The sequence below is a fragment of the Polypterus senegalus genome, chromosome 5 (assembly GCF_016835505.1).
Source record: "Polypterus senegalus isolate Bchr_013 chromosome 5, ASM1683550v1, whole genome shotgun sequence".
Lineage (NCBI taxonomy): Eukaryota > Metazoa > Chordata > Cladistia > Polypteriformes > Polypteridae > Polypterus > Polypterus senegalus.
Genome location: NC_053158.1, coordinates 168,126,683 through 168,148,129, shown reverse-complemented (window position 1 = coordinate 168,148,129; position 21,447 = coordinate 168,126,683). Strand labels below are relative to the sequence as shown.

The 21,447-nt window shown below is 35.5% G+C and overlaps 1 protein-coding gene across 2 annotated transcripts in view; it reads right to left on the bottom strand.

The window, feature by feature from the left end:
• The window catches only part of ptprn2 (protein tyrosine phosphatase receptor type N2), a 1,088,657-nt gene that overhangs the window by 601,338 nt on the left and 465,872 nt on the right, over positions 1-21,447 (bottom strand). For both annotated transcript variants that reach the window (XM_039753609.1, XM_039753610.1), the window contains exon 10: positions 15,485-15,571. In XM_039753609.1, the coding sequence (XP_039609543.1) occupies positions 15,485-15,571 (87 nt within the window). The remainder of the gene's footprint in view (positions 1-15,484; positions 15,572-21,447) is intronic.

Genomic DNA, 21,447 nt, shown 5'->3' with positions numbered 1-21,447 from the left:
TGCTGGCCTAATAATGCGTGTTCCTTGAGTGTGTGTTCTGATACTGTGATGCAAGAAGCAGAGGTGGAGCATGGGTACATTCACAAGTCCTCTGGTAGATTGAGGTCTTCTTGGATGAGACTTGGTAGAGAGTGCTGTTGTTCTCACATTTTTTCTCCTTTGTTTCTTTTACTTTGGACTCTGACAGTGATTAACACATCTCATGTGTGTAACAGCAGTTTCATTCAGTTACCGATTATAAGTACTAGTTTTCTTGCAGTTTTATTTTAAGCTCTGATATTTTAGCATTCTTTCAGTTTAATAAAATTTTGTTTTCACACTTCTGCATTGCTGTACATTTTATATTTAAATCTTGCTGTCTCTACATACATAAAATGTTATTGTCAGGATTTAAGAAATAAAACTTTGTTTCTTGCAGTGCCTTTAATTTTTTTTCTGGTGATTTCATGATCAGTTTTACTTTGTTCAGGATGATCGTGATGATGCTGCTAGAGGGGCTACACAGCACTTGCCATTTGATGCTCTTGCAGCCAACTTGATTGAGCTCAATTTTTCTTACATTGATATTCAAATTCTCCAGTAATTAATTAAATAGGTTTAGACCCTTGAATTATTTAGTGACTTCATATTTTGATTTGCCTCTTGATGTGTTTGTTCTTTAAGATCAGTTCTTAAGAGTGCTGAACCCAGCCATAATTTGACAAGTTTTTAGGTTGTCATTAAAAAAATCTCCTCTGCTAAATTTTCTAATATTAAATCCCAAAATCATGATCCTGCTTCTCTTTTGATTGAAATCTGCAGTAAACTTGTGCTTTTTTAATATAATATATTTGTAGACGTGTTTAGGCCTCCATGCCTTTTATATTTGAAATGTGACATAAGTAATTCCGTTGAACAATGCACAGTGGTGGTTTAGAATAATGGCTAGCACTGCTGCCTCAAAGCTCTTCAGTGATGGCTTGAAAACACCATCATGGTAGTGTCTACACATTCACGAGTATTTCTTCAGGCACTTTCTCACACCAAAGACATGTCGATTAAGATGACTGACAACTCCTGTATGAGTGAGAGTGAGAGTCTGAGAGTATGCTCTGTTGAGACTTGTGTCTGAAGGATAAAGTGAGAATGGAAAATGATTAAATGCTGTCAATATGGAGAGAAGAAAAACTCCTCAGCTATATCTAAAATCTGCATCAATACCTGAGGATGACTTTATTTCAGGTATGAAGATGGACCCTGCAATTACTACTGATGCACTGGTCTCCTGTACAATAGCAAAAATAAGTAAAGACAAATTTAAAAAAAGAGGAAGATATGTCACAATTTAAACAGCTTTTCCAGGTGAAACTGAAAGATAAGTGTTATCTGTAAGCACAATTTTAAAAGGAAAATAGGCTAATCAAAAGACTGGAATTGTGCCTGCTTAAGAAGCAGAAATACATGATGATCAGATTATCCATGCTTACAATCAACTTTAATATTAAACCCACCAAGTAGATTAGAAGACAATATGTATCAGTTATGAACTGAAGTTAAAAAATATGTCATAAAAAGTACAATTCCCCAACTCGTTCCTATTGTGTATTGCTTTTTTAGCCAGATTTATTATTATTTATTTATTTAGTAGACACCTTAATCCAAGATGACTTACAAAGCAAGTTATAATACATAAAAGAATGATTAGAAGGTGCAAGCATCAAAAGTAAAATAGAGCAAGATAAAATATTGAGCAAGACGAAGTAGTACTGCAATTATAAAAACATAATTGTATCTGCAAACAGACTAAGACAAAAATCAGCAATCTAAACTTTGTCAGTATATCAACAAGTATCCTGTAGAAAAGAAACTATGCAGTTCCATAATATTTAATGAAAAGACGCATTTTCAAAAGATGCCAAAACATGAGGAAATTGACTACAGTTTAAATACCCAAAGAAAGATCATTACACAGTTTTAGAGCAAGAACAAAGAAGTACTGTCCAGGCCTGGCACATTTGGCAAGAGGAGAAACAGTCAGCTGGTAGTCTAAAATGGCTATGGCATATGGATAGACTAAAGATTGAAAATATTGAGGAGCAGAGGCATTTAGAGAAGCATAGATCAAGACAAGGGTTTTCAACTGGATCGTTGCAACAACAGGAGGCCAGTGGACAGATAGAAGCAAACGAGTAGGAGTGAAATGAGGAACAGAGAACACTACTTCAGAAGATATATTCTGGTGGAGCTGGAGAGGCCTGAGAGCAGCTGAAGAAACCCCACCAGGACCAATATTTCATCTGAGAGAGAACCAGTGCCTGAGCAAGGAGTTGCATGGCATAATTAGTGAGGAAGGGTGAAATTCTTTGAATATTAGAAATAAACAAAAGAATTGGGTTGTTGAAGAAATAAATTTGATGAATTAAAGTGCAGACTCACACCAAGATTCTTGATTGTGACCGATAGTATAAGAGTGACATCTTCTAAAGTAATGAGAGAAATCCAAAAAAAGAGAATCAGAAGGCAAATACAAGACATCTGTCTGTTAAAGGTTAAGTTTAAGGTAGTGATCATTTAGGTTGTCCTGAACACTTTGTGTGCTGAAACCTGTGGGTTGCAAGGGGGAAATAAGAGAAAGATGTGTGCACCATTGACAAAGAAGTGATAGGAGAAGCCATGAGAAGAAACAACGTTACCTAAGGAGCAAATGTAAAGAGAAAAGTGGACTCAACGCTGATAAATATAGGACATCTGTGAAGAGGCTCTGTGGAGAAGACAAGGAGTTAGACAGTGAGACACAAAAGGATTGGTCAGACAGGTAGGACTTGAACCAGTATGATGCAGAACCACTGATTCCAAGCTTATTATCATGTGCATTAAACCACTAGCCTTCAATCAAGGCAAGTGATCATTTAATAATACTTTATATTATTTCCATTAGCTTCATAAGTCCATTTTATTCTTCATTTAACATATTCATGAAATGCATATCTGATAGATAGAGAACTGAAACAGAGACAAAGAGTCCAAATGAACCCTGTTAAAGACTTCAGTAGTGAAGACAGCTACAAGGAGCTACAGCCAAAATGTTGGTGTTGCCTGTTATGGTAGAAAAGCTTGAAGTAAGTTGGGACTTCAGAAGTAAATGAGAAGTATCAGTAGACCAAAAAGACAGTAGGTACAGCAATGACTAAAACAAATATATCAAAACAAGAAATTTGACAAACAAGAGGAGACCATTCAGTTCATCTGGCTTGTTTGTTAAACACTTAGCTAAGTTGACCCATATCTCATCTGGATACATCTTAAATATTGTTAAGGTTACTGCTTTAATTCCATGTGTCAGTAGTTTGTTCCAATTTCCACAACCCTTTGTAAAGAAGTACTTCCTGACTTTAGTCCTAAATGCACTTCCCCTTAATTTCCAATGGTGTCCTCAAGTACAGTATGTGATTCACCCTTCAACTGAAAGAATTCTGCTGTATTTTTGTCATTTGATTTTTATTTTACATCTGGATCAAGCTAAACAGAAACAGATTTTCAGATATTGTCTCACAGTTCTATTCAACTTATTTACCACATATATTGTGGAGAACCCTATGGTAAAAATTAATATTCTGACTAAAAGACAGGAATAACAGACATTAGTGCAGCATCAAACAGAAAGGCTAAAAACAGAAAAATGTGAAGAAAAGGTAATGATATACTGTATAGATTGTTTATGCTATGGTTGATGTTGGAAATTAAACATAGAATATTACTTTTAAGGTACCTATTAAAAGGTACTTAAAGTTCAAAGTAGTTTGCCAGATTTCTATTTTGGTGAACATACTGTTACAGTGCTTTGGTTTAGTGTTCAACACAAAAACTATTAATTTAAGTTAATCTTGATTGAGAGGCACTGAAAATTTCCGGGAGGATAATATTGAAAAACACTTTTCTAAAATCTGTAAATTTCCTTTGACCTTATCTGTAATTCATTAGCTGAAGCTGCACTGATAACTCATTAGAAGGCCACATTTAGAGGAATGAATGTAAAAGCTGGAGAAGATGTGTCTTGACAGTAAGGTGGCTCAAGAAATAGTATTCTTGAAATGATTCATTCAGAAATGTACAATAAATTATTACCTGAAGTGAACCAGAAAAACTGCATCTGAGTTGCAATGTCTGTTTCTAGGATGGAAATGTCAGCTAGGGGAAAAACAGATTCAAAAATTGCAGGATTGTTAATAGCATCCTATGACAGCATTCTTTGATTAAAGAAAATGTGTGGCAATGGAAAACAATTAAAAGCATCTAGCTGGAGTTGGTAAACCTATATAAAATGTAGTCAAAACAGGCTGTGTGTAAGGGCATTCATAAATGGGCTAGGAGTTTGCCCCATATAAATTTTATGAATTGCCACTGAATAGAACTGTGGATCACCCTATCATATCATACTAGAGTCAAACTACTATCATTCTCCATTGCCAAAAAGACTGTCACTTCTGATATATAAAAGCCTGTGTTTTACTTACTGTTTATACTATTAAATGAATGTACATTTGGTGGGGTGAACATCTCTTGTTGCATATAGCACTGCAAGTACCATAACCTATTTCCTAATTTTATATATATATATATATATATATATATATATATATATATATATATATATATATATATATATATATATATATATATTTAAGTGAGATTCTGGCACCTCCATCCGGGGTTGACTCTTGCCTTGTCCCCAATGGTGCAAACGTAGAACTCAGATACGGATTTAAACAGGGATAAATCATTGTGTTTACTCTTGAGATTGACTTCCATTCAATAGTTCTGAAGGTGTTCATCCTTCACAGTCAAAACTCATTATTCTTATGCTTGTCTTTGGTGCTCAGTAGATGCAAATGACTCCTACACTATGCTACATGGCATTCTGTAATGACCACTCATTGTCAAATGATTGGAGAGATGTTGTATAAATACTATACTGGAATAATGGAATATATATTGTATAATGATACTGCATCCAATTTAAATATAATGCATTTTCTCAGAAAGGATATACTGGTATCTCCAATGAAAAGTCATTGCAGTTTCTTATAATTCATTTGATTTTGACTCAAGTTATGCTCCTCCTTTTTGGCTCAAATAAACTCCCTTTGCAACAACACTGTGTATTCGTCTGTCTCAGCTTGAACAAAACATCTTAACCATTGACTGTTTTTTCTCAGTTAAAGTTCGGTGTCTTTTTTTCTTGTAATACTTATCTTTACCCAGAGCTTTCTTTCCATAGTAAACAGTTACCTTCTGGGGATTTAATTCTCTCTGTCTGGCCTGGTGCTCCTTTTAGTGTGATATTTTTTTCTCTGCATTACACTTTACTTGAGCTGAAAGCTTTTCTCCGGTTGAATGAATGAATACACTGTTAGTTTAGGTGAAATGCCTCAGCTGTGATCTATTGTTTTAAGCTTGTTTTGTGGTGTTCTAGGAGACCTAACAAACCAAGCTTAACAGCAATACACAACAGACCCCTCAATATCAATTGCTTTTCCCTAACAGTGACAGCAAGCCTGAATCAGACTATGTATTCTCTTTTTTATGAGAAAACCAAAGGCAAAATCAGTTTTTCTTTTCCAGATTCCCATGTTACTGTTACAATAAATACGGCCATCAATAATATCTCAATAAATTAGATAACTGTTCTCCACTGGCCATATTTTAACAGAAGTGCCCTGATGTGTTCTCTACCATGCTCAAAGCCATGCCCACTTCAACAATGACCATCAGTTGGTTATAAGAAAAGCTGTTCAAACTCACTTGAAACTGTTTTCTAATTTATTTTAGTATGGATATAAGCTAGGTCCATCTCACCATCACCTGAGCAGTTAGCTTAAGTTATCCTTTGTTCTGGTGTTTCTAAGCTTCTTTTGCCCTCAAGTTTAGACTCTTATGAAAATTAAATCCAATATGTGTGTTAAGGGTTAGAATTTGAAAAGGTGCAGTCAATATCATGAGATGTAAAACATACAGCATTTAATATAGTTAGGGGAATGTGTCCGCTGCAACTCTCAAGTTGCTTCTTATCAATTTAGCACATACATATACTTCCATATAGGGGAAGAAATAAGGAAACAAGAAGTCTGGGTTCAAAATTGCATAATTTCCCACCTTACATGCCTTTATCTCTATCAAGGAGTTGGCTTCTGTGTGGAACAACTTCAGCATATTCACAGAGAATGAGAGAAAAAATAAAATATGTATTGCATAAAATCAGAAACTTTCTCTCCTGCCAACTCTTTATTTTCCCCTTTTAAAATTAATTTTGTTATTTCCCTTCCGTAAGTAAACTACAGAAGCATAAGAACAATATGACTGTCAACAGATAAAGTTCACATGTACTTTGTTTTAACATGGAACTGAATATGCCTGGGTGACCTTGAACTAGTTTAAAGCTCTTCTAACTCTTCTTTAGGCAATTCATTCCAGCAGTTAGATTGAAGTTCCTGTTAGGTTTGCCTAATTTGAACCAATCTCTCTGGGCATTATCTGAGACAGCTCTTTGCTTGGATCCTTTCTGCAATGTTTCATGGTTTGTGAAATCCTTAATTGTACGTTTAAGAGCTGATAAAGTTGGGATCACAAACGTTTCTAAATAAGAGTTTGAAGATTTTCACACATCACTGGCCTTACCTCTCCTTTCAAGGTCTCAGTGACATTGTCTTGAAATTAAAGACCACAGGAGAGCAGCACTGTAGACAGCCAGACAACTTCAATTCAGAAAGAGATGTCACTGTGAAAACACTTATTGGCACCTGCCTTTGTTGTACTGTTATACTTAATCAAAATTCTGTGTGTGTGCGCGCATGTGTGTGTATATACTGTACATATACACAAAAATACACACAAAGGCAAAATGTTGCTTCTTTTATATTAACTAAACTACAGATGAATTGAAATTATGGTTAATACATTAATGCTGCATTTAATAAAGTTTAGGGTGTGAACAGAGACAGATATATTTCATTTTGCAATGTATATTACTGGGGATCTCTATGGGTGCTGCCCTTGGAAATTGCAGTTGTTCAACACAAGTTCCTTCTTGATCCAGGAATAATTCTCTGAAGCTGGCCTTCTCACTACTCTAAAGCCTCTCTGAATTGCTCTCCTGATGAACACTTACTTGGTTTAGTGGCATCTATCTGTTGGAACTCTTTCACTGCGTCTGATGGCAAAGCCCCTTGGATAATAACATTAAAACTCTGGCTAAAGACGACTTCTTCTCTATTGCAGAAATACGTGTTGTTTTCAACCTCTGACATTTCATTTTCTGCACACGTATCCTGACTTATACGATGTGCTGTCTAGTCACATTTATATACATTTCTTTTATTATTTAGATACAGTATATTACCTTGTATCACTGTTTTTGGAAAAGCCTTCTATAATATAAGCATATTTTATATTTGGTACATGTTCTAGCTTAAACCTCTACACTGTACTCTAACTTAGTTTATTACAAAACATATTTCCATGGTTGAAATATATTTAGTTAAATTGCCAGCACAGTGGAAATGTAATTACCTGTGCTAATAATGTGCAGAATAGAAATCTGTAAAAAAATTGAAATTGATCAAAGAGAATATATGACATGTTGTATGGTTTATATTTTATTATACATCATTAGACTATATTGACTTTTTCACTGTGTATAACAAATCAATTAGCACAGAAGCACATCTCACATCTTCGCAAATAAATAAAGTACTATTCATCCCTAAACTGAAATTGTTTCTGACTAATATATTTCAGATCAGCACACTTGTGATTAAATTATACATTGAGGACTTTCACTAACTTCTAATCCATTAAGCATACCAAAGGCTAAAGGGATGCTGGTTCTACTGTGCAAGCAGGTAAGACACAAGGCTAAATCAAAATGGGGATTTGGATGAACATGATCATAGACAAGAGATGTAAAAAAATAAGGTAAGAATATAATTATATCATTAAAGTTTCTAATCCAAACACAGTCACATCCATTATGCAGACTTTATCAAATACAGTAAAACCTCGATTATTTGTCAGGGGCCAGGACCGAGATAGATAACAGAACAGCTACTTTAAAATTGATATACAGTAGATTAGTTTAGTGAATAGTAATATTTATTCACAAAACTGTATTAACAAAATATAATATAATATTAACAAATAAATTAATTCAAATAACATTGCAATGACCACTGTAATAAGCAAACATAACTCTGAGGTACTAGAGTTTTCTATTTTACTTCATTCTGTAATAAACGATGTCCTGTCTTATGCTCATTTTTCTGGGTTACGGAGCACACCTTCGAAAAAAATAAAAGAAAGCTTTCCCTACCAATCACTTTATCTCCTGCCACTCAAGTTCTGTCTTTTTCTATACCGCAAACAATCCTGCTTATTGTCTCCTGGCTTCCTGCTCAAAAATTCCTTCGGCTGCACCTCCCTTTTTCTCCCTTTTTCCCTTTTTCTCCTGTCATTCATGTCCGTCTCTTCCAGAACAGAAGCCCTTCACCTAGTCCCATCACTAACAGCATTCATTCCACCCTTTCTCTTTCCCCACAGCACATCACAAGCAGCCTGCACATCACAATATATTAACAAAACATAATAGAATAGAACTTAAAAAGAAAATGAAATGCAGAAGAACATTAACATTAAAATAAAATAACATTACCGTCAGTGTTTTCCATTTTCAACACTTTTTCAATTTTGTCAGCATCACGCTTTACATTGTTCACTGTTGCTCTTCCTACTCTGTAAATTGAAGCAATACTTGAGGCACTTTCGCCGTTTCGTAAACGTTTTATTAATTTCAGTTTTTGTGACAATGCCAACACCATACACATACATTTATTGGCCATAACAATGCATTGTAGATTAATTATAACAAAGGAGAAAAGCTATGAAATGCTATTAAAACTAAACGTACATAACTGATGCTGTGATTTTGAAATGCAGTGAAGAACACAGTCAATTGAGTGACGGATAATCGAGGTTTTACTGTATACCAAAATGAATTGCACATCATTAACAAATTAAGTATTCTGTAACAATATAATGGTGCACGAAATGGCCAAACTATTCTAACTACCATAGCTGTTTTAGTGTTGTTAGAAGACATACCAAAGGAAGAAGACAGCACACATTTATAGGTGGGGATAACTGGCATCTAAATCGAATTCAATTTCCAAGAACTATCCTCTTGGAGTTGTGTACTGAACTGGTGCTGGCTTTATAAAGGCAGACTTTGAGGAATTACTACCTGGTCCTTTGCAAGTTCTGTCCACACTTGGGCTTTTAGTCACAGGAGCTTTTCAACGTGAACTTGCTGACTAATCGGGTATTTCAGAAATATCACTGAGTCACACCATGCCAGCTGTATAGGATGGTATTATCTGCTTGTAATCCATAAGTATGATTTCCTTAAATTTGGTAGTAAAACCGGGTCAAATAAGAACAAAAGAGCATAATATGAATTAAGGACAGATACAGGTGAGGGTAGTGTAAAATCAGATAGCTGGGTGTTGTACATGAAGGATAACGAGGTACATTTTTGACAGTTACAGAAGAGAGTTGGATATTTAGTTTGGATACAGATACTGAAACAAAAAAGTTTTAGAATGAAACAAAGACACAGCAAATGGGCCCCAAAAACTGAAAGCAACAAATATCCAAAAGCTAAATATGTACAATACAATTTGTGACTTACATTTAAACAGGGTTAGGAATCTTTCTGTTTAAAACCTTACATGAGATGTTGAACATGGAGGTCACAGGACAAAGTAAACCTGAGCTTTATATATTAGATAAAGAAGCATTGATTTTAAATCTGAACAGAGATAGTAAGAAACCATTACCCAGTATGACCCTTTCATCTTAGACAAAAGTTATTATCAGATGGCACATTTTCTCAGTATTTAATTCTAACAGAGCTTCTGAACATTAACAATATGTCATCTTCTAATTCTTAAATGTCAGTCATTTGAGTAAGCTATTCAAAGCTTGTCCATTGCCATCCATTACATTTTCTGGTTGTCTTATAACTTATGTAATACCTGGTATATTCAGATATTTTTTTAATGACCCTTATCAACACTGGCATATCAATCTTGATCTAAGAGAATGTTATATACTACTGCACATTTTTAATAAATCACAGTTATGTGATTCTTGAAAAATCTAAATTCCACAGCTAAACATTTTCGCTGTTCTCTAAACAGGTTAAAATAAAGTTGAAAGTCCAAGGGTGCTTGGTTGAATTTTGCTTGATAGAGTTAGAAGGGGGATAAACATATTGCCGACCCAGGCTTGCCTCAGTAAACATATTTTCCTTCTTTCCAGATGGTGTTTATGATGAACAATTACTCCTCTTCTCACAGACGTATTGCAGAGAGCCCAAATGTACTTACAAGCAATTCAAACAGGGAATCAGACCTGATAATTGCTGTTGCATTCTCTGGCTAAACTGTAAATTTGTCCATGCCAAGTACAAAAGGAATTTAGTACAGATATCACCTTCATGCAATTTACCTTCCATTCTTCAAAAAAACTATACCTTTTGATTAGAACAGCTCCCAAGAAGCTCCAGAAAATGTATTTGTGTAAGATGGTACAGATATATAGTGACTAAAAGTTTAAGAAAACACATTGTAGGAGGCACACAGGATGAACAGGCATCCCGGCAGGAAGCCAGGAAGGTCCCATACCTGGACAGGAGGCCCAGAGCAAACAATAAGGCATCCCAGCCAAGAGAGGGAAGGATGGTGCACCCGAAAAATACTGTCCTACGGGATGGTTGGACATTCTATCCAAACAAGATTCCCTGTCTAGGCGGGAAGCCCCAAACAAGTGGACAGGTGTCTCAACCTGACGTGTACATAATACCTTCCTTGGCTGGGAGAAAAGACAGTGAAGACCTGCTGCAGAGGAGTATTTATTTCCCCAAGCATTAGATGGGAGCAGCCTTCTATATCAGCACCCAATCGGGTACTAGCAGGGAATGCCAGTAGTTGTAGTCCAGAAGCACAGCCCTTCGGGGGTGCATGGGTGCCGCATGGGGGTGATGCAGGGAGATGCCCCCCCCCACCCAAATTCATGGGACTTCTGTATGACACGGAAGTACTTCCATCGGGCAGTGGCCCTGGAACCTGCCGGGTACTCAATAAAAGGGACCGCACTCCCATATCCAGGCAAGTCACAGCTGGGAGGACGTGGAGCAACACTAGACTGGAGAAGGGTAGCGCAGTGGTGAGAGGATTTATCGAGAGACAGAAATTATTGTGCTTTTGTTACTTTTGGAGGCAGCGTGTTAAATAAACACTCACTACTTGAACCTAGGACTCCGTGTGTGTTTGTGTTAGGGGTTTGGGGCTTGCTGACACCACAGTTTCCATTACAACATATAGTATACAAAGAACTGAAATGGTTTCTTTCTTCATTAATTCACTGATGCTATGCATTTACTATATTATAGAGAAAAGATAATATTACAAGAAATGAACAAAAATATAATGTGCTAAATAATAATTCAGTCTGGTACAACACACGTTACATAGAGTCTGAAACAGGAAGAAAGTGGCAGGTAAAGTGTCACCCATTAGCCAATTTTAAATGTAACAGAACAATGCAGCATGTGATTCTGAACATCACAGAACATCAAAATTGAACCTCAGCTTATTATGTACAGGTGTAAGCTCTGCATTTGAAAGCCGTTATGACAGGTCTATAGTCAAACTTTTTTACAAAATGTGAAATATTTACAACTAATATTTCATTTTAACTTATGATTTATTCAGAAATGTATGCTCAGTTTACTAGAATGTATTTAACTTACATTTGTATATATATTTAAAATCAGTGGTAAGTGTTAAACTAATAACAACAGAACATCAGGGTTTTTCAATGACAGTTTGCCAAATTGCAGCAGTGAACTGACTTTCTACTTGCTGAAGCATCTTGGATAAGCACAGAGGCACAAAGTATACTTTCTACATGATTATGGTTTCAATTCCAAACCAGGATCTGTAATGTTGACATCTTGTGAAGCATTGAGGTAGGCAATGAATTAGACTTACAGTATGATCAATAAATGATGAGCAAGGGAGGTCATCAGTTCAAAACCTTAAATTTATTTGTGTGCTCCACAGTCTTATGTGAAGGACATTTCCTGAAGGGGTTTATTTAACAATATTTCAGTCAAAATACATATGATTGGAATATTTTAAGTACATACTGTATCTGGATAGCCTACATTTAGATTATGTACATGTAGATTATGTAACACAAGTAATTTGAGATTGTTTCATTTTAGCATTTTTGTTGTTTTTCTATGTTGAATCAGGAATTTTGTTATATCCTTTCTCTAGGAAAACATGAAATTATTTTTTTTCTCAGCCATGACTACAAACAGTGTGGGGTAAGAAGAGGATAAAACAAATTTTGAGTAGTGTATTCCTTTAATTAATGTGAGATGCCATGTGAAATAAAAAGCATAAAACTAGAGGAAGCTAAGAAAGAAAACAAAAGGACAAAGAGCATAGCTAAGGACAAAAAATAAAAGATAAAAATTATAACCTGTTCAATGAAACATTAAAGTAAGAGTTCTTATTAGGCTACTCCTAATGAAAGAGGAGAGAAACTGTATGAAATTATTTGCAACTAGTGGATGAAAGTGAAAATAAAAAAAAGGAAAAAAAATGTTTTTGGAGTAGCTTTTTAAACTAAGTATTAACAAAGATATTGGTCCTAGGGAGGCCTTATTCCCCTTTATACTCTTTATTATACAGGCCTGACCAAAATTTTCTCAAACCTCCTACTCTTTCTGTATTGAATGGTACTGTGGTTCAGCACTATCCTATTCCTTTTATAACTGTAACCTCACACAGTTAAATGGAGTACTAGCATAGGCAGAAGAGAAAGGTAAATATTTATTAAGCATTATTCAAACAGATAGTGCTATAAATAAACGCATAATCATGTGTGAACACCATACTACCAGCCTAGTACTGATAGATGTTCAGTCTTTATAGATGGCCCACTTCTGGTGCTACTTAATGTGTCCACTGTAACTCAGAACATTCTTATTTTGATATTCCCCTTTCTTTCTCCTTTCTGATCAACTTTTTACGGATCTTTTAAAGCTAATCTAGGTATGATGTAGATATTTTAAATCCAAAATAACTTTACCTTTTTATTTAAGTTACATTTCTGGACTCCAAAAAGTATTTTCAGTTTTGTATGAAATTAAATTCATGTTTCCAAAATCAGCTGCTGTAGCTCACACGTGTGACATCATAAGTGGGAGCCAACAGCACAGCTTGTTTGTATAATTAAAAAACTATACATACATTATGATAGCAATTCTATACTACACATTTGATTGAAACTGGTTCTCATCTCCAATCAACAAAAATATGCACAATTTTGGACTCACAACAGTGCAGAGCTTATTACACTTTCCACTTAAACTTATTACCAAACATTCAGGTAATCCATAAGCAAACACGAAAGCATTAAAAAACAAGATATATTTTCACTAGCTAAATAACCTGACAAGCTGTTTCAGCATCTCAAAAACGTCCTTTCAGAAATGTGTTTCTTTCTTTTCAATATCTTAGATGGCATTACAATTATCAAGATATTAAATATTAATCTAATTCAGGGGTCCCCCGCCTTTTTTTGCTCTGTTTACCCTTTGGCAACTTTTTAAAAGTAAATTTATCCATACCTTGTTTTGTTCAGTAATATGAGTTTATACTTCTGCCATAATAAAAGCATTCAACAAAGGAGACATTTTAGGATACTGTTTTTAACATTTTCATTAAGTTCAAATAACAATAACAATAATAATAGCTAATAATACTATTTCACTTACTTAAAAACACTAGTGATGAGCAGATACTGGTTTAACAGAACAAAATACACTGAGTCGATAAGAACACATCAACCAGTGAGACACATATTCTTGCTTTTCACCTACAATTTTGAAATTCTTGATGCAGTTGATGAAACAACAAGTCTCAAGTCATCTTTGGGAGCTAATCAAAATCTTCACGATTTATACCCTGTTAAGTAAATTTATACCTTAGTAGGTGAAATTTACCCCCGTTGGTAAAGTTATGCCTGGCTGGGGAACCCGGAGCTAATGTAATCGAATCATTACAGTTAGAAAATAGTTGCCACACCCTAGCTTGTCACTTCATAACTGTTGCTCTCCACATTCACCATCCTACCAGCACAACAATCAAACATTTATGCAGAGTAAACCACTTTCAAAGGGTGAGACTGTCTATGAAGTACATTGTTAACAAAAGGAACAAAAGGAACACTTATATTTTCCTGTTTTCACTAAACTGGATCAGACACTGTTGGTCTGATTGGCAGTTACCCTTTGCCTCCAACTCGTTTGCTCTTAAGCATTTCAATAAGGATTAACAGTGCAATAACCTTTATTACAATTTGACTTCTCTTCTTTTGTAAGCAATTTGGGTGCTAGTACTAGTGTGTTAGATGTGGGTACGAGTAAAAGAGCAATTTGTGCCACTGCAGAATACACTTACCAAGATTCACCTTGCATGAAAAATTAAAGTTGCGCTGCTACACTTTAACTCTTTGGAGTGACATGGAGAGCCATATAACACAAGGTGCTACCTTAGAAAGGAACTTCATCCCTCCACTTCACTGAAACAAGAGACTGCCCTAACAGTAACGTCACCAAGCACCATACACAAAGTGAACAGCAGGCAAAAAACAAGCAGAATGAAGAAACAAGAATTAACCTCTGTGAAAAACCACATGTAAGAATGCAACAAGATGATCTTCTGGTGGCACAATCATCCCACGGACCATCCACATGAAGAGGGTCAAAAATTTCAAACTAAAACCCACACTTTTAATTCATTAACGTAACAGAGTCTTTATTACCTACCAATTAAGTAATTAATAATGAAATATTTAATTTAATTGAAATTAAAACCCTAATTATGGGCATTAACAAACACTAAACAATTGAAAAACATAACTCTAAATAATCAATATTTCAAACAAATTACCCCAAAAGCAAAAGAGAATGTAAAGAAGAATAACATATGATGACTCTTTTTAAAATAAAATGCAACCTCCTACAACTGATTTGGAAACCACTGATTTTTTTTCCCGTGAATGTTAAAGCACCACACATGGATCTTGGTATAAGTACAAAATATTTTCAAATAGCACACACTTTATTAATGCATGAACACATTTTCCCTAATATTATTTATAACAAGTCTCACATTAACTGGGGAATAAATGAGCTTTGAATTTTCATGCATCTTCCAATAACAAAAGGATTACTGGTCAGTGTCAGGTGCCATTACAGTTTTCTTCTAACTCATTTTTTTTTTAACTTTACAACAAATGACGCATTATGGTGGTATTGTGCACTAATATTGTTTTTCTTTTCATAACGGGGGAAAAAGCTAGTTATGATACATACTCAACATCTCTGAAATGCGTTATCTGCAGCCTCAGATGATGTGCCAAAATCTCCATCAAGTGCAGGCCCCGCTCTGTGGTGAGAATGCTGTTGAGAGAAAACAAGGATATAACATTAAAAATGGAATTCATCTATACTTGCCAGGCTAAAGGTCCCAAAAGAGTTGTCACCTTGGCCTGTTAAGAGTCTGCAAGCAGCAAGACATTATATTCTTGTCACATACAGTTCTGAGCTGCACGTCCAGGGAATTGGGATCAGGTGCTTCTTCAGGCATGATGAATCACCTGAATTTTCCAGCAATGAGACAAACAATAAGGTGCAAATGGAATTGTTACAAAGTGTAATGGTTCCATGATACAGCTATGGTTCATCTCAGCACTCTGTCTGTAAAAATGCACAGGAAGCCTTCAGCGGCAAATTGCACTACCCCGTATAAACATGACAAAGATTTTCTGGAAGGAATACAAAACATTTTAAAATCTGAATTTTTAACTTTACCTCTTTTCAATTGCAATTTTGTGCCAGAAATGATATGCAATTATTGTAAAGTCTTAACAATAAAGAGACATGCCTTTTCTAGGGGCTAAAATTCAAAGCATTTTGTGTCATTCTGAAAAATAAGAGCTTAAAAAATTTTTGTATAGCAACAGCAATCATTATTAAACTGTACAAAGGTGATGAAACCAAACCAAAATCTTAAATGCGGAATGAAATACATCTTCAATCTTATATTTGTGTGTTTTAATAAAATGTGCATCACAAATAGTACAGACCAGTAAACTATTTATACAGTATGACCCCCTTCTGTGCATTTAATTTGTTTTTCAAAATCTTTTACAATACAGCTCACTCCTGATTGATTTATTAAATCACATTAATTCATATTTAAAAAAATAAAGCTGTATCTTATGCTACACTGTACTATATATTAACAGATAAAATGAAGAAACACATTTTATATACATTTTCACAATGAAAATGCTTATATACTATATGCCTTATAGAATTAATAAAAACAGTATATTACAGAGAACATCAACATAGTGTTACTTTGAAATACCAAAATAAATTGAGGCAAAACAATGGCACAGAATATTGTTGTCTCACAGCAACAGAGAGCAGTGTTACAATCCCAGCTTTGCCAGTATCTGGTTGATATTTGTACATTCCGCATGTCCACACAGATTTTCTCCAGATTCTTTGCTTTGCTCAAACACTTGGCAGTATGGAGTGCAAGGGAGAGGCCAGCTATGGCCTGGATGCCAGTTCATTAGAGTGAACACCCCTAACACACTCTCAGTCATGTCTAATGAGTCAGTTTAGTGTGGCCAATGAAATCAAACCTACGTGTCTTTGAGAAGAGAGAACTGACTGAAGTATATTAAGAAAACCATAAGGACACAGACAGAATGTACAAACTACACAGAGTGTAGCCAGGAAGGGACTTGAACCCATCAAACAGTGGAAATTGCAAAAGTGCAGACGAAGTGCTAACAATGAGCCACTGCTCCACTTAAATGTCAAATAATTAATCAATTCATCCACATTTGAAAACAAATGATGTATCTTGGGGTAAAAGAGTCTACCCCAGCAGCACTGGTCATAAGCAGGAATCAAACCAGGATTGGGTGAGTCTATAATTGGTTGTCCCCAAAAGAGAAACCAAGAATATGGGCAATGATTGATTAACCTAATATGCACCAATATGGGATATGTAGGAAATCTGAAATACCCAGAAAAAAAAAAAAAAAAATCTGGGGAAAATTTGCAAATTCCACAAAAAAGTGACTATGACACAATACACTTGTTGAATCTGTATGGTGGCAACTTGACTCAAATGTTAAGAGTCAATATAAGTGATTTTTAAATTGACTATATAGCTTAGCTTTGTTCAACCAGCTAACTTTATTTTTCGCTTTAAGTGGGTGGATTTAACTTAGGAGCAATTACCTTTTCATAGAGTGCCAGCTGGTGTTGAATAACTTTGATCAACCTGTCTTACTCAGGTGACCTTTATAATTGAGGAAATCGGGAAATAAACTAGTTTAATATTTTTTCACATCACTGTATGTATATACATTATATATATATATATATATACACACACACACACATACAGTATATATATACTGTATATAGAGCCGGACGACTGGGGCCCAGATGTGTTTTCAAAGTGTTCCTTTAATGAGGCACATTACCTGCATTGTGAGTGAGTGTTATTTACGGCAATACAGCCATGTGGCATGATTCTCCAAGAGTGATATGGCTTGCAGGATCCTCATTGTTAAGGACCCGAGTGGCTGGACCAGATCAAAAGGACGCCCACGTAAGACCCGGCTGTGGCAGATACTGTACATGGTCATTTCCGGAGGGTGGGACTGTACCGCGTGTCTGCCCTGGGGCATTGCCAACACGGATCCTGCCCTGTTTCGTAGCATGGTGAGTTCAGCAATACGTTGTACCACTGCATGTTCTCCAACCTGACCTGACCTGACCTGTGTGTATATATGTATATACTGCATTTAAATACCTACATATATACAGTTGTACTCAGAAGTTTAAATACACTTAGGGTGAATTTTTTTAAACTCAGTTTATAACCCCTCCACAAATTTTATAATAACAAACTATACATTTGACATATCATTTAAGATATCTATTATGTGCAGGGCAAAAGTAATATTTTCCAACAATGTTCATAGACAGAATGTTTAGAATGTTTTGCAGACTCGAAATTGAAGAATGGATGTATATTAACAAAGACAATTAAGTTGACCAGACAAAACATGAAATATCTTGGGTTCATACTGTCTGTAATGAAATAAAGGTCAAAGTAAATTTAAGAAACACTGCATTTCTTTTTTCAATTTCCATACTGTCCCAACTTTATCTGATTTTGGGTTGCATATTGTGGAAGGTGCAAGTAAGTTCCAGAGTCACTACTGTGCACCATTCAGTTGTACTTCTGAAGGAATAACCTGTATGTTTAAAAAAACTGGAAGCATAACTGTTGTAATCAGAACCAAAATGCTGGTGGCTATTGGTATCATACCTTCAGTATTGCTTAATAATGTAAACAAAATGATGGCAGAAAAACAAAATATAGTATATAAAAATAGGTCTTTCATTAAAATCGAATGAAGAAATAATAATGGAAAAATACAGAATATAAAATATGGTTATCCTAGGTAGTGAAGGCTCTATAACAAAGGATGCTATGTTGGGGCTAATCTTAATCTTGCATAGCAAATGTCATACCTCAGTATTCTTCTATTGTGTAAGGTTGTGCCAGTTTATATCCTAGTTATTCATAATGGAGTTACATTCTCATTACAGCATGCCGGAAAACATTCTCTGGCTTAATTATAATAAACTTTTATGGTCTCTAACACATACTCGTTTGCAAGCATTGTAACTGAGTGCTTGACTAAAAGCTAGTTCAATATAAGCCATATATATGCTTAAGTTTAGTGATCAGTACCTCAGTGCAGAGACACACGGAGTTTGTTGGATTTTTGTTGAGAATGGCCAAGGCTAATATGGAACAGCAGGTGGCTGAATTATTTCTGATATTAGCTGTTATGATCTCTTTGCCAGAACATGTTTTTCATGAACAATTTATGAGCTTGAAATTTTATTGAGGAGATAAGAAAAACAAGCCCCCTTCTTTCTCCTCGTCACTATGTCTTCTTCTTCAGAGGTGTGAAATTCAAACCAATTCAATTGGAAATATATTCAAGTTTGGACAGATGCAAAAGACATTTTATAAAATCAATTTCTCAAACCAGGCTGTGAACGTCACTAGAAATAACAAAATTAAATGTAGATTCTAAGAAACATGATAGGAGTGACTTTCCGTTGGGCACAGGATGCTACAAATTTAGTGTTGTGATGTTATTAGATTACACCTTCCAATGTGTCAAAGCCTCAAACGCTTACATAAATCAAACTGTTTAACATATGTTTTTAATCAACTAAGTTATTCCTCTGACATCAAATATTGCCGAGAACAAACATGAGTAATATTAATTGGTTCGGAAAACAATATGTGAAGATTCGATTAATTTCTACTTTTCTTAAAAGAAGCCACTTTATATCAAGTATCAAATGCATTATCAAATGCATTTTATAAATAAATGACAAGGGAGAACTAAGAATTGTAAAGGAAACCATGGAAGGCATTCCAGCTAGGATGGATAATGTTACCTTACTTGGCAAAGAGGCCTCAATAATGGACAGACAATATGGATGGGAAGGTTGGCTACTCTTCCCATTTTAGTAAAGATTCCAGCATAATGGAAGGACAAAGGGAGATTGACTCCTGGGGCCAAGGATGTCAGTGTACACTGGGAGGTGGCATCTCTCTAACATGACTTCCATTTGATCATCTGCAATGTTGCATAGCAGCTGCATAGCTATTGAACTTTGGAATCTTGTTGGGGTTCATGGGTGCTACTAAGGGCTGCTGGGAGGAGGCTTCCCTTTCAGCAAGAGGTTCTGCCAAACCCAGAAGCACTTCCTCGGTACAGCACTGATGTGCCAGAAGTATTCTCGGGTCCAGCTTAAAAGGAAGTCATCTGCCTCACCTGAGTGGTTCAGAGCTTGAAGTTGAAAAGGACAAACATTACTTGACTGGGAGGCAGTAGATGAAAAGACAAGACAATATAAGAGAAGGAAAAAAAGAAGAAAGGGGAAAAATTGTACTTGCTGCTTTGTTAAACTGTCTAACAAAAGGCTCATTTTGAACCTGGGATTTGTGTCTGGCGCAGTTGTGCCTGAAATTTGAGGATCTGCTATGCCCACTACAGGCCACAGGGTGACCTAAAGAACTTTATACAAAAACAATATTTTTCATGCTGTAACTCTACACATATTTTTAAGTTATATTTTGTAACCTTAGCTTCCTAAGCTTGAGAATTAATGTCTTCCACAGCTTTAAAATATGACCACAGTCCACCTCACAGTAATATCCTACAGAAAAAATATTGTATCTCATCTTTCAGTAAAAGAGACATATGTCCCTAGGGTTCGCGCAAAATGTTTACAAATGACTGAGTGTAACAAAGTGTATAATCTATGTCTGAAAAAAAATCACACTGAATCCCTCAAATGGATTAGCCAGCACAATTTCTTAACACATTGTGGTGATGTGAGCCTTCCCAACTCCTCAGTGATGATCAAGTGTGGTTGGTGGCTAAAAGAAACTTATTACAGTATTACAATTTTATGACAAGAGGTCAACCTGCAAAAAGCACAATTGTGTGTAATTATTGTAAAGTTAACTTTACACTTTGAAAAATATAGCACATGGGATGAAAGTCCACCAAACAGAAGCAGCTTTGCCTAAGAGCCATGTAGGGCTATTAGCATTAACAAATCTTACGCAGTACATATTTTCTGAACCAAATCAGTCCAATTCAAGATTTCAGAGGCTAGAGGGTATCCTAGCAAAACAGGACACAAGACAGGAACCAGTTTGAGATAGGACATTGGGCCATCAGTTGGCACACTCACACAAACAATAACACTAAGTCATACTGGCCAACTTGCAGGTGCCCGCCAACCACCTAGACAGAGAGAAGTTAGCAGCAGTACCAGCTAATGATAATACATGTAACATGTAAAAAATGTGCACCCATGAAAAGTGTAACTAAATAACTTGAATTTGTATTTAAGAACTAATTCCAGTAATCCAGCTATTGTTCATAAAACTGGAGTGTACTGTACAATAGCAGTGCAAAGGACAGAATTAAGTTTATTAGCAACAAGAAACTCAGCAATCAGATATAAATCAACTTTAATTTATGCCATTGTGATTAAAGATGATTTTATTAAAGAAAGATAAATCAAGCAGAGAGAGACAGACAAAGGGAAAAGGAAATGAGCAAGAAAACAATAAACTTACATTCCCTTGGATCTTTTGTAGGGGTATTGTTTCCTGATGGCCACATGGGTTGACTTAC